This window comes from Marmota monax, unplaced genomic scaffold (genome assembly GCF_021218885.2).
Source record: "Marmota monax isolate L192 unplaced genomic scaffold, Marmota_monax_Labrador192_F-V1.1 WCK01_AAM20220418_F8-fsc00015, whole genome shotgun sequence".
In the NCBI taxonomy this organism is placed as follows: Eukaryota; Metazoa; Chordata; class Mammalia; order Rodentia; family Sciuridae; genus Marmota; species Marmota monax.
The window spans coordinates 3,911,204-3,924,749 of record NW_026692194.1 but is presented as its reverse complement, the minus strand read 5'-3'; the positions used below and the strand labels follow the sequence as shown (position 1 = coordinate 3,924,749).

Genomic DNA, 13,546 nt, shown 5'->3' with positions numbered 1-13,546 from the left:
AGATTTCCCCCTGGAAATGCTAGTGACTCTCAAGCACCCCCTGCCACCTGACATACCCTTACTTTCACTATAAATTTAATCCAGTAATGAAAAGAGTCATTCTTTGAGACAGGAACAGTGTGTCCATGCTAGTTCAAGGCTTTCAGGAACCCTGTGATTAAAGATTGTATAAAGATTAAGTCATCTTTGTCCCCCAAGGATGAGATGTTGGTGACAGAGTGAGAAGTCGGGGACTCAGAAACACAAGGTCTTGTGGAAAGTCTCCTGCCCTGACCCATGCCCTATATTCCTTGCCTACTTTGATCCCATATTAACAACTCTCTATAAATACCTCCTAGGATTTTGTTGAATAATCATTAATTCATTAAACAGTGATTTACTTGGCAGCCACTCTGTGCCATTTGTGGGCACTAGACCACAGGCATTGCTCAACATAGGAAAGGCCGGGCTCTTTCACAGCTAACACTCTAGTGGAGGAAACCATATAAAAAATACATATGGGGGGCTGGGGATGTGGCTCAAGTGGTAGCGCGCTCGTCTGGCATGCGTGCGGCCTGGGTTCGATCCTCAGCACCACATACCAACAAAGATGTTGTGTCTGCCGATAACTAAAAAATAAATAAATATTTTTAAAAAATACATATGGCCACTAGAAAATGAAGCAGGGCACATAAACATACAGGGAAAGTGTGTTTATGTGTACCAGGTGATGGTGAGGTATGCCATCTTAGCCAGAGTGGTCAGGGGGACCTGATGAGAAGGAGGAGATAAAGGGAGGCTGGTGGGAAGGGTCATATAGTCAATAGGAACAGAATATGCAAAGGCATACCAGCAAGAGGCACAGCTCTGGGTGCAACTCTGGCTGTATCTCTGCCTATGTCTACTCTCCTATCCCCACCCAATGCTGTTTGCCAAGGTGTGTGCAAACATCTTGCTGCAAAACACCTGCTTTAAAGATGGGAGTCATTTCTTTGGAAAAATTGTTGTTATTGCCCTCAAGTTCAGAAATCCAATTCCTTATCTGGAATTACCTGACCTCAAACACCATACCTGGGAATGGCAGGTCTACTAAAACCAACTTTGGATTAGCAGATGAATTCTCTGGTTGCATTGATTCTCGATCCTTGATTCCAGTTAAGATTTGGGACATGGATAAAAAAATGTGGGTTGATAGCCCCGAGGTCACTACCAAGTGTTAGCCCTACAGCTCATAAAATCCTGGAAGCGTTCACTTCTCTAGAGATGCCCCCCCCACCCCCACACACACACAAGTTATCAGTAGAGCATGTAATACAACCCAAGCTTTCTTCCTCCCCAGCTCTTTAACCTGTAGCCTGGTAACTTTAACAGACCAAGTCCCAGGAGAAAATAGTGATATTCAGAAGATATTCAGATATTCTTATTGTCTTTGGTATCATTACACCATTTGTAAGGAGAACCCTGTCTAGATAAAATGAACCTAGAATGATCTCCAACAAAATATCCCATTAAAAAAATAATAATGGCAAATTCTTGTTAGTTTTCATTTGCCAAACACAGTCTAGGTGCTTTACATTTATTAATATACTGAATCTTCAGCCTTCTATGCTAGCTACTATGATTGTCCCCGTTTTATAGATGGGGCACTGAGACACAGAGAGAGTTAACTTACTTAACACTCACAACTAGCAATTGTAATGTAAGTCAGGCTCCAAAGCCAATGCTCCGTAATTATTATTTCTACTGTTACTCTATAAGTCATATAGATGTCACTGATATATTTCAGTATAAACAAAAGCACTGGATATGGTGATCATCATCCTGTATTTCAACTTTTCTATTAATTTTGAAATGTTTTATGATGAAAATTTGGAAGAATGCCAGGCATATTAGCACACACCTGCAATCCCAGCTACTCGACAGGCTGAAACAGGAGGACTGTTAAGTTTGAGGCCAGCCTAGGCAACTTAGTGAGACCTTGCCTCAAAATAAAAAGGGCTGGGGATATAGCTCAGTGGTAGAGCACGTGCCCAGCATGCACAAGGCCCTGGGTTCTGTCTTCCCAGTTCCACAAAAAAGGAAAGAGAGAAAAAGAGAATAAATAAAAGCAACCCATCAAGGTGGTTGTCCAACCATCCTTGAACACATCCGGTGACAGGAAGCTCACTACTTTATAATTGAATCTGTGCCATATGTATTTGAACTCTTCAGAGTTAAAGAGGTAAAATTTTTACTTGTTCATTTTCTGCATCCTCAAATACTATCTCCCCTCAGGTTTTTTTATTCATAAAACCACTAAAGAAAAACCATTAAAGAAAATAATGAGCCTTTTATCACTCGGGATAGTCTGATGGAAATGTCAAGCAAATACGCCCTAAATTCTCTCTCTTCTGTTGTGATGTGAACTTAGACCATTCTGTCTCCTCTGATCCTGCAGATTCCCTATGCCACTGAGATTGAAGGAATGAACATTTTAGGATTGGTTCTCTTTGCCCTGGTGTTAGGGGTGGCCCTAAAGAAACTAGGCTCCGAGGGAGAAGAGCTCATCCGCTTCTTCAATTCCTTCAATGAGGCGACAATGGTGCTGGTGTCATGGATTATGTGGTGAGTGTCACCCTGCCACTTCCTCTTATCTCGTTTCCCCTGACATCCAGGAAAGAATCCAACTTTGCTATTCTAGTTTTCCCGTAGGGCCACCTGGCCCAGAGATCTTTTGTGGTTGGTGGACCTCAGGCCAGTCTTGGTACATGGTAGAGATGGCTTCTCCTCTTATCCAAGACCTAGGGAATTAGGTGTGCACCATAGTTACCAGTCACCCCTGCAGTGCCCCCACTGACCCTTGGTGACTTTGTCACTATGATCCATTTAGGAGTTTCCACCATTGACCCATGCCATGTGCTCTGTCCATATCATCTTATAGAGCTTTGAATTTGTCATCTGTCACATAAAATAAGCCTGATTTATCTCAAAATGATAGACTTCTAATTTCCAAGAGACCTTTCACTATAGTATTTCACAACATGGAGGACCAGCCCAACTTCACCCCAGGCATGAAAAAACATGTAAAACTTGGAATGGTATTTTGTTCATAAGTTTTTATTTCATAGATTACTTTTTGTGAGAATATCAAAAGAAGAATGATTATTGAGTAAAAAGAACAATAGATTGATTCCTGGCTAAAAAAGTAAAAAGTTTGACCAGCTCACTCAAAACAACTCAGGAATCATGTCAATTCCAATGCTCAGACCTCATAAGTTAGCTGGGTATGGTGGGACGTGCCTGCAATCTCAGCAGCTCCAGAGGCAGAGGCAAAAGGATCGCACCATTGAGGCCAGCCTCAGCCTCACAGCTTCACAAGGCCCTAAGCAACTAAGTGAGACCCTGTCTCAAAATAAAAAATAAAAAGGAATGAGGATGAAGCTCTGGTACCAAAATAAATAAATAAATAATGAGAGAGAGAGAGACCTCATAAGCTTTACTTGGAATTTCCCCCAAGCCAGACCTCTGTGGCTTTTAGCTTTAACCCATTAGTTGTTAAGAACTAGTTTATCCTTTCTTGCACAATGTCCTTATTGTCAAACCCTTAAAAAATCCCAGAACTCTTTCTCAATCAAATGGGACTGGGTGATAACTGGACTGGTTTTCAGAGATGTTTGAAACATAGAGGCCAAATCTAAAGCACCCCCTTCCCCCACACCAACAGTGGTGTTTCTCTTGCTCCATCCAAGGACCCCAGAGCCTGCCTCTGTTCATTGCAAACACTCCACTTCTTATGACTGCAGTTGTCTCGGGGAGACACTGGTATTTTCAGAAAGGAAACTTTTCTTTTATCAGATGTCAAGTTCTTTTCTTGGCTTATTTTTTGACTCTAAAATTCTTCCAAAGTTTGGACTTAAAAAAACCCTATGCAAGAAAGTATTATTCCCAGTTTAGAACATTTGTTTTTAGTCTGGAAACTCATTGAGTCATTCCTTCAGTTTGATGTGCCAGTTATGTAAGTAGGTTTTCGGTGAGGCAGATCTTGCAGGGTATCTAGCTGCAGAGGGAGATCAGCTGCCCAGGAAGCACAAGTCACATAGCACTGGAGTGTCATATGACCTCAGATGGTCAAGGATCTCAACCACACATGAGAGGGATCTTCAGTAGAAGCTCACTCTAAAACCACAGCAGCTGCCTACTCACCCTATGTATTCACAGAAATAACTTCTAGATGAACCAACCATACACACAGTCAGCAACCTTTGCAAGCTATACAGTTTCTGTTGCAATAACCCAACTCTTTCATTGTAAAGTGAAAGAAGCCAAAAGTAACTTATAATAAATGGTTGTGAATGTGTTTCAATAAAACTTTATTTACAAACGTTTACGCTGCCAACTCCTGGATAAAATTAATCAGGAAGAAGAAAAAGAAGAATCCTCTAAAAATATTTGAAGGAAATATATGGATAGGGAAAGTCTACCTAAGCAACATACAAAAAACAAAAGCATTTTTAAAAGCTTCTAAACTTGAACACGTCAGAGTCCAAAGAGTTTGCATGCAAAAGATACTTTGAACAAAGTTAAAAGTCAAGACACTTATTGGAAAAAAATAATAATAACATATTACATACCGTGTATAGAGAAATAAAGAGTTCTGTTACTGAAAAAGAAAAAGACTGAAGACACTATTAGAAAATGGACAAAATATTTAAGCAGGCAGTTTATCACAGAGGAGAGCTGAATGACCAGTAAACATTTTTTTAAATAGTTTTAATTGTAGATGAACACAATACCTTTATTTTATTTATTTATATGTAGTGCTGAGGATCGAACCCAGTGACTCACACATGCTAGGCGAGCGCTCTTACCACTAAGCTACAACCCCATCCCACTAGTAAACATTTTAAGGGAGGCCCAACCTCATTAGAAATCAGGGAACTAAGGACTGGGTTTGTGGCTCAGTGGTAGAGCACTTGCCTACCATATGTGAGGCACTGGGTTCAATTCTCAGCACCACATATAAATGAATAAGATAAAGGTCCATCAACAACTAAAAGACATATTAAAAAAAAAAAAAAAGAAATTAGGGAACTAAAAAAAAAAGAAATGAGGTAGATGTCTAAGTCCTGACATGAGAGGATCTCAAAGGCATAATGCAGGGTGAAGAATCAATAAATGTACAGATTTAAATCCATTCCTATATACCTTAATGCATAGGAAGTTAGCATGACTATCTGAGGTGGAGTCTGGCTTGGCAATTTTATCTACAGAGGATTTTAGTCTAATTTATAATGTTTTAGTTTTTTGAAGGGAAAATGTGTTCATGTATTACAACGAGGATTTAAAATTAATATCACTACTTAGAATATCTCTAGAAAGAAATCTGGGCATTGACTGTCCCCAGTGGGTACTTAAGGGATAGAAATAAGAGATTTCATACTGTTGACCCTTTTGTACTCCTTGAAATTTGAACTCTGAAACATTATTACATATATAATTAAAAAATTTTTAAAAAATCAACAGTCCTACCATGAATACTCCATGTGTGTATGTCACAGTGCATTTTACTGACATATATAACTAAAAAGAATATATAATAAAAAGAAAACAAACAATTAAGTTCTTCCTGAATTGCTATTAAAATTTTAAAAACTGACGTTTGTTCTTTGCAGCTCCCATAATTCATTCCTTCCCTTTTTGCCTTTAAAAAAATCTTCACGTTCTAGAAGTGTTCCCAGAGTGTCATTGTTACTGACTTTTTCCCACGGGATCATGTTTGCCAAACCACAAAGAATGTAAAATTTCACAGAAGGGAAAATCTGGCTCGATTTTGTATCACAGCAATTCTGTGAAATAAATGTTAGCCTTCCGTGTTTCTACGTTCTCAGAAGGAGCCGGAACAAAAGCTGAAAGTCAAGCTCACAGTCCCAGGGGCTTTGATCTTGAGTCCCTGGCTTTCTGCTTGGGAGCCCCTGTGGTTAGTAGTATCCATCTGTTAAGAGCACGTGTCTTGGCCTGGGGATATAGCTCAGTTAGTAGAGTGCTTTTCATATACACAAGGCCCTGGGTTCAATCCCCAGCACCACACACACACACACACACACACACACCCCATATGTCTCCAAGAGAAAGAAGTCTGGGCTCTGGTGCTGACTCCAATCCCTATGGTAAGTGATCAACTTTGTTTTACTCAGTCTCAACCAGTAAGATGATCATGATCTACCCCCATGCTCTTCTGTGCTCAGAGTTATCCTAGAGCAAGATGAAGATGTCCTGGTTGAAAGTTCCTGCATTCTGTATTAGGATTAGGAAGGGCCGTCATCTCTCAGCCCCTCCTTATCGCCTTCCTAATGAGTACCTTGTGCTTATCCCCTAGGTATGTACCTCTGGGCATCATGTTCCTGGTCGGAAGCAAGATTGTGGAAATGAAGGACATTATCGTGCTGGTGACCAGCCTTGGGAAATACATCTTCGCATCTATATTAGGCCATTTTATTCATGGAGGAATTGTTCTGCCACTTGTTTATTTTGTTCTCACACGAAAAAACCCATTCAAATTCCTTCTGGGCCTTCTCACACCCTTCGCAACAGCATTTGCTACCTGCTCCAGGTGAGTGGGCTTGGAGGGCTTTGGCTGCTCCAGCCATATCAATATGAAACCAGGTGAGATCAGGGAGACAGATGCACAAACAGTTCTTTTTCTTCTTGTGCACATTTTGTACTACAAGGCAGTATGTGATCCTTGAGAAAATTTGGAACAGGTGAATCCAAGAAAATAATACCACAGGTAAATGCAGGAAGTAACTGGGAGTCGGGAGGTGAGAAAGCCTGTGTTATGCCAGAAACTTGGAAACAATTCTGTGTTTTTCTTCTTATTTCAAGGGAGGAAAGTCAGAAACTAAGATAGTACTCATTGCTGTGTTCCAGGATCTGAGATGAGTGATGTATTAGCCTGGTCTGAAGGAACTGTTCTTATCGTTCGTGGGTTGTTTTTCCATTTCTAGTTCAGCGACCCTTCCTTCTATGATGAAGTGCATCGAAGAAAATAACGGTGTAGACAAGAGGATAAGCAGGTTTATTCTCCCCATCGGGGCCACTGTGAACATGGACGGAGCTGCCATCTTCCAGTGTGTGGCCGCAGTGTTCATCGCCCAGCTCAACAACGTGGAGCTGAATGCAGGACAGATCTTCACAATCCTGTAAGCTCAGTATTCTTTCCCTCATTTGGGGCCTGGATTAAAACCTGAGGTTTTTCTTGTGATTTCCTTCAAAAAAGTTTATTGCAACTCAACATCTCATTTGCGAAGTGTGGACAGTTTGGATTCATTAGAGTCATCCTTCAGTAGTAATCTTGGGGGGCATTAGTTCTAGGACCACTCCCCTATAATCCCCACAACCCCCTGCCAATCACAGATACCAAATTCCATCAAACTCAAGCCTCTTACATAAAATGGTGTAGTATTTGCACCTAACCTAAGCACATTTTCCAATTTTTTTTTTTTTTTTTATGGTACTCAGTTGAACTCAGGGGTGTTCTACCACTAAGTAGCCACAGCCCTTTTTATTTTTATTTTTTTTGAGACAGGATCTTGCCAAGTTGCCAAGGCTGGTCTCAAATTTATGATCCTCCTGCCTCAGCCTCCTGTGTTGTTGGGATTGCAGGTGTCCAGCAACATGCCCAGCTTCCCATATATCTTAAATCATCTAGAATACTCTCAATCCCTAATACAATGTAAATACTGTAACTGGTTGTTAGACTGTAGTGTTTAGGGAATCATGACAAGGAAAAGTCTCCATGTTCAGTAAAGAAGGAATCTTTAAGAATTTACATTTTGATCTGTGGTTGGTTGACTCCATGGATGCAGAACCTGGGCCTAAGGTAGCTGACTGCACTTGCAGAGAATGGCTCTTCTCTTCAGGCCCCAGAATCCACCGTGGTGTGGTTTCCAGTTTCTATACTATGACTGCCATATTCTGCATATCTGTGTTAAGGGCTGACCCTGCTTTGCCATCCCCTAGAGTGACTGCCACCGCGTCCAGTGTTGGAGCAGCGGGCGTGCCAGCTGGAGGGGTCCTCACCATCGCCATTATCCTGGAGGCCATTGGGCTGCCCACCCATGACCTCTCTCTGATCCTGGCTGTGGACTGGATCGTGTAAGTAGCAAGTCCTAAGGACACCAAAACCAGAAAAGCCTTTTGTGTAGTTCCCTGGGAGCTTGATTCTCCACTAGGCCTGGGGCATGCAAAGAAACCTAAAACACACTCCCTGCCTTGTGAAGTAGCCTACAGTAAAGCTGGCAAGTCCAGATTAAGAGCTAGGAAAAGTTAAACAATATGAGACCCAATGCCCTTGATCATCATGAACGACCATGAGATGCCAGTACTGAGAACTTGCTTGTAGCATCCAATACAGTGAGGATTCAAGGCCAAGGCTCCCAGCACAGGCCCAGGGGTCACAGGGGCCATGGAGGTTGTTGGCTGCAGATGAGAGATAAGTAGTCGGAGCAGTGATCCTTAAGGAATGGTTGTCCTTCAGCTGGAAATGTCTAAGGAGCAATTTCTGTGGGAGGAAAGAAAGTGAACTCTGTTAATTCAGGCAGCTGGGGCTCACGTTCAGCAGAGGGGGACTTAGGAAAGGGGGTGAGCCAGAGCTACTGTAAAAGCCAAGACAGTTTCTAGATGTTGATTTCTTGAATCTTGTGATACCTTTTGCAGCTGTAAATAATATCCCACTGTATAAGGAGGGTCAGCTGAGGTGCTGATGTTGAGAGAGCAGAGCACATGGGCAAGAAACTGAACTAGAAAAGTGAAACAATATTAGAGTCAAATGCACATGAACAACAATGAATGACCATGAGATGCCAACACTGAGAACTTGCTTGTAGCATCCAGAAGCCCAGGCACTTGGGTTCAAGTCCTGGCTTCACCGTGTAGCTGTTGAGTAACGTGAGCTCCTCTGTGCTTTGGTCTGCTCATCTGTAAAATGGGAGTCATAACAGAAGCTCCACCGCAGCTGCAGTGAGGGTTAAATAAATCCACACATGCAAAGCACACAGAACACTGGGAACATGGGAAAGCATTTGATAGATACAGTGAAGACATTCCTGCCAGGCATGAGAGAACCTGAACACAGGAACCTGGCACTGAGCTCTCAGATCTACCCATGGTGGTTGGGTGGTCGAGATCGGTTTTTCCAACTTAACACCCTTAGCGAAATGAGGGTAAAATGTCCTGTAGAAGCCTGTTGTCCAGATCCTCCATTAAAAGGAACTCCATCCCCAAGCTGGCAATTTGGATAGAACCAGAGTCATATCAGAGCTCATGCAGCTGCCTCTGGTGCAAGGAGAAAGGACATCAAGAGGTACTTGGCCAGGGAAGAAATAGGGCCTATGCCCTTGACCCACCAAGCCCTCCAGCCACCCAGCCCTATGATCCTGCACCCGTGGCTTTTGTCCTCTCGTGCCCTCTGAGATGATCACATTTTCTCCCTTCTCTTCAATATGGACACAGTTCCTTCTTTGAACGAAGATAGATATTGGACTCACCTGTGGTAGATAAGCTAGAAAGGATAGTGCAGTCGTTCTGTGAGAGGGCGTTTGCCAACAGCCATGGAATGCACAGGAAGGTCCCATTAGTGAAGCTGGGCCAAAATGAGAACAGCTCAGTGTGACACTGAGGGGACGAAGAGCTGAACACAAAGCCATATCTACTCTACTCTCCCAGCTTTATGCAATTTTATACGATGGTGTCTATTACATATAAAAGACATTTATAGAAAGATGTCTGGAAGGAGCTAGATCGCAGCGTTACTCTGGACTCTGATTCAGAGTTTGGAATATGGGTAACTTCTTTTTCTTTTCTTTTCCTTTTTTCTTTTTTTGGTACTGGGGATTGAACCCAGGGGCACTTTACTGAGCTCCAGCCCCAGCCCCAGCCCTTTCTATTTTTTGAGACAGGGTCTCAGTAGGTTGCTTAGGGCCTCACTTAGTTGCTGAGGTTGGCTTTGAGTTTGCGATCCTCCTGCCTCAGCCTCCTGAGTCGCTGGGGTTACAGGCATGCAACACCGTTCCCAGCCTCTGATCCTTTTTATTTTTTATTTTGAGACAGGGTTTCACTAAGTTTCTGAGGCTGGCCTCAAATTTGCAATACTCTTACCTAGCCTCCTGATTTGCTGGGCTGATAGACATAGGCCATCATGCCTGACTTACTTCTCTTTATTCCAGGTTTTCTTCAGTGAGGGTCTGTTGATTTTGTTTTAATTTTGTTAAAATCAACTTCGAGCAAGACCCTTAGTAGCATGCCCTGCAGGAAACAACAAGGCAGCCCTCCTCATTACTTCCCCAGGGCTGTCCAGCCTGCCTGGGGAAGTAATGCTAGCTCCCAGTGGTGGTACTGGATGTGACTCTTGCCCTTTGCTTTTCCTACCAGGGACCGGACCACCACCGTGGTGAACGTGGAAGGGGATGCCCTGGGTGCGGGCATCCTCCACCACCTGAATCAGAAGGCAATGAAGAAAGGGGAGCAGGAACTGAGCGAGGTGAAAGTGGAAGCTGTTCCCAACTCCAAGTCTGAGGAGGAGACATCACCTCTGGTGACACACCAGAACCCTGTAGGCCCTGTAGCCAGCGCCCCAGAACTGGAATCCAAGGAGTCGGTTCTGTGAGGGGGCTGGGCCTGCACCCCGCCCTGCTTCCACCCTGTTTGACACAGTCACGGCCCTCATGGACTTTTAATTTCCAAGCAATGCTTTGGCCTAGTCACTAGTTAGAGGAATTACCTCAGCACAGGCGTTGGGCTCCCCAGCGAGAATGGGTTCCCAAGGACCAGGACACGGACATTTGGCACCAGGACTCTGTTTGGAAACACCCCCTCAAGCTGCCAGGCTTGGGAAAATCGTGGGCTCTCGGGGGCCTCTGGGTAAAGCCTGGAAAAATGTGGATGTATTCTTCATTGCCCCCGGTCAGCGGTCATCAGATGCTCTCTGGGCAAACCAAGGGCCTTTGTGGTCACCTGTCACATTGCCTTATGGACAGTAGTAATTGGAAAAATTCCCAAATTCTTAACCTTGGCTAGAATTTGCTGAGCTGCAACTCAGGTGTTTCAAGAGTTTATGCTCCAACTAAGTGTGGGTGGCTTCTAGGGGACCCGAGGTACTGCCCAGTGTCAAGTTAAAAATACTCCAGGTCAGGGCTGGGGAGGTAGCTCAGTGGTACAGTGCTTGCGTAGCATGCACAAGACCCTGATTTCAATTCCCAATACCACACACACAAAAAAAGAAAAATACTCTAGGTGGTGTTAGCACTGCTGGGGTGTCTGGTCAGTATCACTAAGGAACTCTAATTTCCGAGGTCAAAGAAAGGCAAGGGAGTACACCCTGGGGGTGAGGGTGGGGACCCTGCTAAAGACAGGGCAAACACATCTGCCCTGTTCCCATCCCAGACCTGAGGTACCTTTCTGCTTCTGAGGCCTGAGCCTCTGACAATACTTCAGCTTTATCTCCATCCACTCTGATTTGACATTGGGCCAGAGGGACCTCTTTCTCTGGGAAGGTGAGATGTGGTCATCACATTCACAATCCATGTTGGTTTATTAATCTAATTATAATTTTTAACTAGACCCTAAAATGCCACACGGCAGAAAAAAACAAAACTACAGAAACCACCTGCCCCCCACAAATAAATCCATGCTCTAATTGGGGTGGGATGCCCCTACTCCCCCGTCCCCAAGCTTTGGCTGATTTCCACAGATGAGGACTCCTTTCCTGCTGGCGCATCAAAGTTTAAAATTACCAGCAAAATGGTCCACATTCCTCCAGATACTGTGCCCCAGTTTTAGTCCAGGGAAGGGTTCTCTTAGAAGAGAGGGTGTTGCTGGTAGCGGGGAAGACCTAAGTCTGCTCCTTTACCATGGCTGTTGGTGTGACAAGTCCTGGGCCTCACTTTACCCCATTTATAAAATGGGGCTAATGTCACCTGCCTCTTACCTACCTCAGAGGGATCTGGTGAGGCGAATGAAATCCGTGAAAATGACCATTTCATCATTTTTGGTTTTTGGAGAGCAAATGCCAACCCATGTGTACTTCTTATCTACCTAAGTGACAGCTTCCTTCTGTGGAGGCCACCTTCTGGTGGAGTCAGTTCTCCTGAGCAGGAGATCCTCTATCCTGCCTCTGACCTGTTCTCTGAGTCGTTATTTGGTAACACCCCGTGCAGCCTCTCCTGAGGTCCTTTAGGCTGTGATGAATTTACTCCCCACCTCCCACCACATTTCTGGGTGCCTGACTTCTGTGTGACCCCCATGCCCAGCCACTGTTTGGGCCATCTCCCCAACACACACATCAGGCCATTAACGTCCCCAAACGCTCAGTCTCGTTCACTCTTGGTTTCCCTGTTTGTGTCACCAGGTCTTACAGGTAAACATCTTTATGATGCATGCCATGACCATGAGAAAAACAGACAGACAAATACCCCTCCATTTTAGAATAGGGGGTCTGTGCCTGAGTGGATGGGGTAGGGGGGAGCCATGGGTCTCAGAGATGACCTGCTCAGTGGGAAAGCCTGCTCTCTCGAAACCAGCTAAACCACTCCAGTATCCTGTGAAGCCAGGAGTGACCAGGAACTGAGACGAGGTACCTGGAAACTTCTAGCCTGTGGCTAGAGCTGGTTGCCAATGCCTTCTGTTTTCAAAGGGCGGGGGTGGGGGGGAACAATTGCATTGTGGGATTCCATACTGTAAATGAATATCCACCACTTTTCAGACTTCCGTGTACAAATGTGTGCAGGTATATATACTAGTATGTATATATACTGTGTGTGTGTGTGTGCACATTTGTGTATGCATGTGTACCTGTGTGTTAGTTTTAGCTCCAATCCAAGGTAGTTTGAATTTGGATAGAGAACTAACTTAAAAGTATATGTCTTTGGCTTCCTGCTTTTCCATTTCTAAAGATGAATCTTACAAAGTGCACAGGTTACGGTGAGGCCCATTGGTTGAACACTCATGTCCCAACGTAGCCCTGCCATAAGGACAGTTCTGCTGCTGCCACCTGGAGAAGCCTGCTTCCATGTGATGGGCAGACGACCCTCCCCTTGGAGACTGGAAGAGAACAAAGAAGGGGCCATGTCTCCTGTTTCTCAGTCTGCAGAGGCGCCAGTGGAGCAGGGGTCACCGACCAGGGAAAATCCCACTGCACCCTGTCTGAAATGTCTCCCCCACCATTCTCTTTCTAACATGTCATAAAAACTGTTCATCTCTGTTTTGTATGTGTGACACTTGCCTTAAAAGTAGCACAGTCCTCAAAAATGAATACAGCATTTCTACTGGTGTCTGCGAGTCCTTTGTTCCTGTCTTGTATTTGAAAAGGCATTTGTTCTAGGGGTGGCTTGGGAGGACTGAGTGGAATTTTTTTCCTGCTCCTTTCAGCCAGCATGAGCCCCTGAAGCAGGATAGGCTGGCTCGGCTGGGCAAAGCTTCAGAGACAGTTGCCACTGATCCTTCTGTTGCCACCAGCTTACATGGGTGAACATCAAGCTGCCTGGGGCCTCCCATCTACACTATCAGGGTTCTTGCAAAAAAAGTATGTTGTTAG

The 13,546-nt window shown here is 44.2% G+C and overlaps 1 protein-coding gene across 1 annotated transcript in view; it reads left to right on the top strand.

Moving 5' to 3' along the window:
• The window catches only part of Slc1a4 (solute carrier family 1 member 4), a 29,481-nt gene extending 16,191 nt beyond the window's left edge, over window positions 1-13,290 (top strand). Inside the window, exons 4-8 of the mRNA XM_046422856.2 lie at window positions 2,417-2,583; window positions 6,335-6,568; window positions 6,963-7,157; window positions 7,978-8,112; window positions 10,387-13,290. Of these exons, the coding sequence (XP_046278812.1) occupies window positions 2,417-2,583; window positions 6,335-6,568; window positions 6,963-7,157; window positions 7,978-8,112; window positions 10,387-10,621 (966 nt within the window). The 3' untranslated portion in view covers window positions 10,622-13,290. The remainder of the gene's footprint in view (window positions 1-2,416; window positions 2,584-6,334; window positions 6,569-6,962; window positions 7,158-7,977; window positions 8,113-10,386) is intronic.
• The last annotated feature ends 256 nt before the right edge of the window (window positions 13,291-13,546 follow it).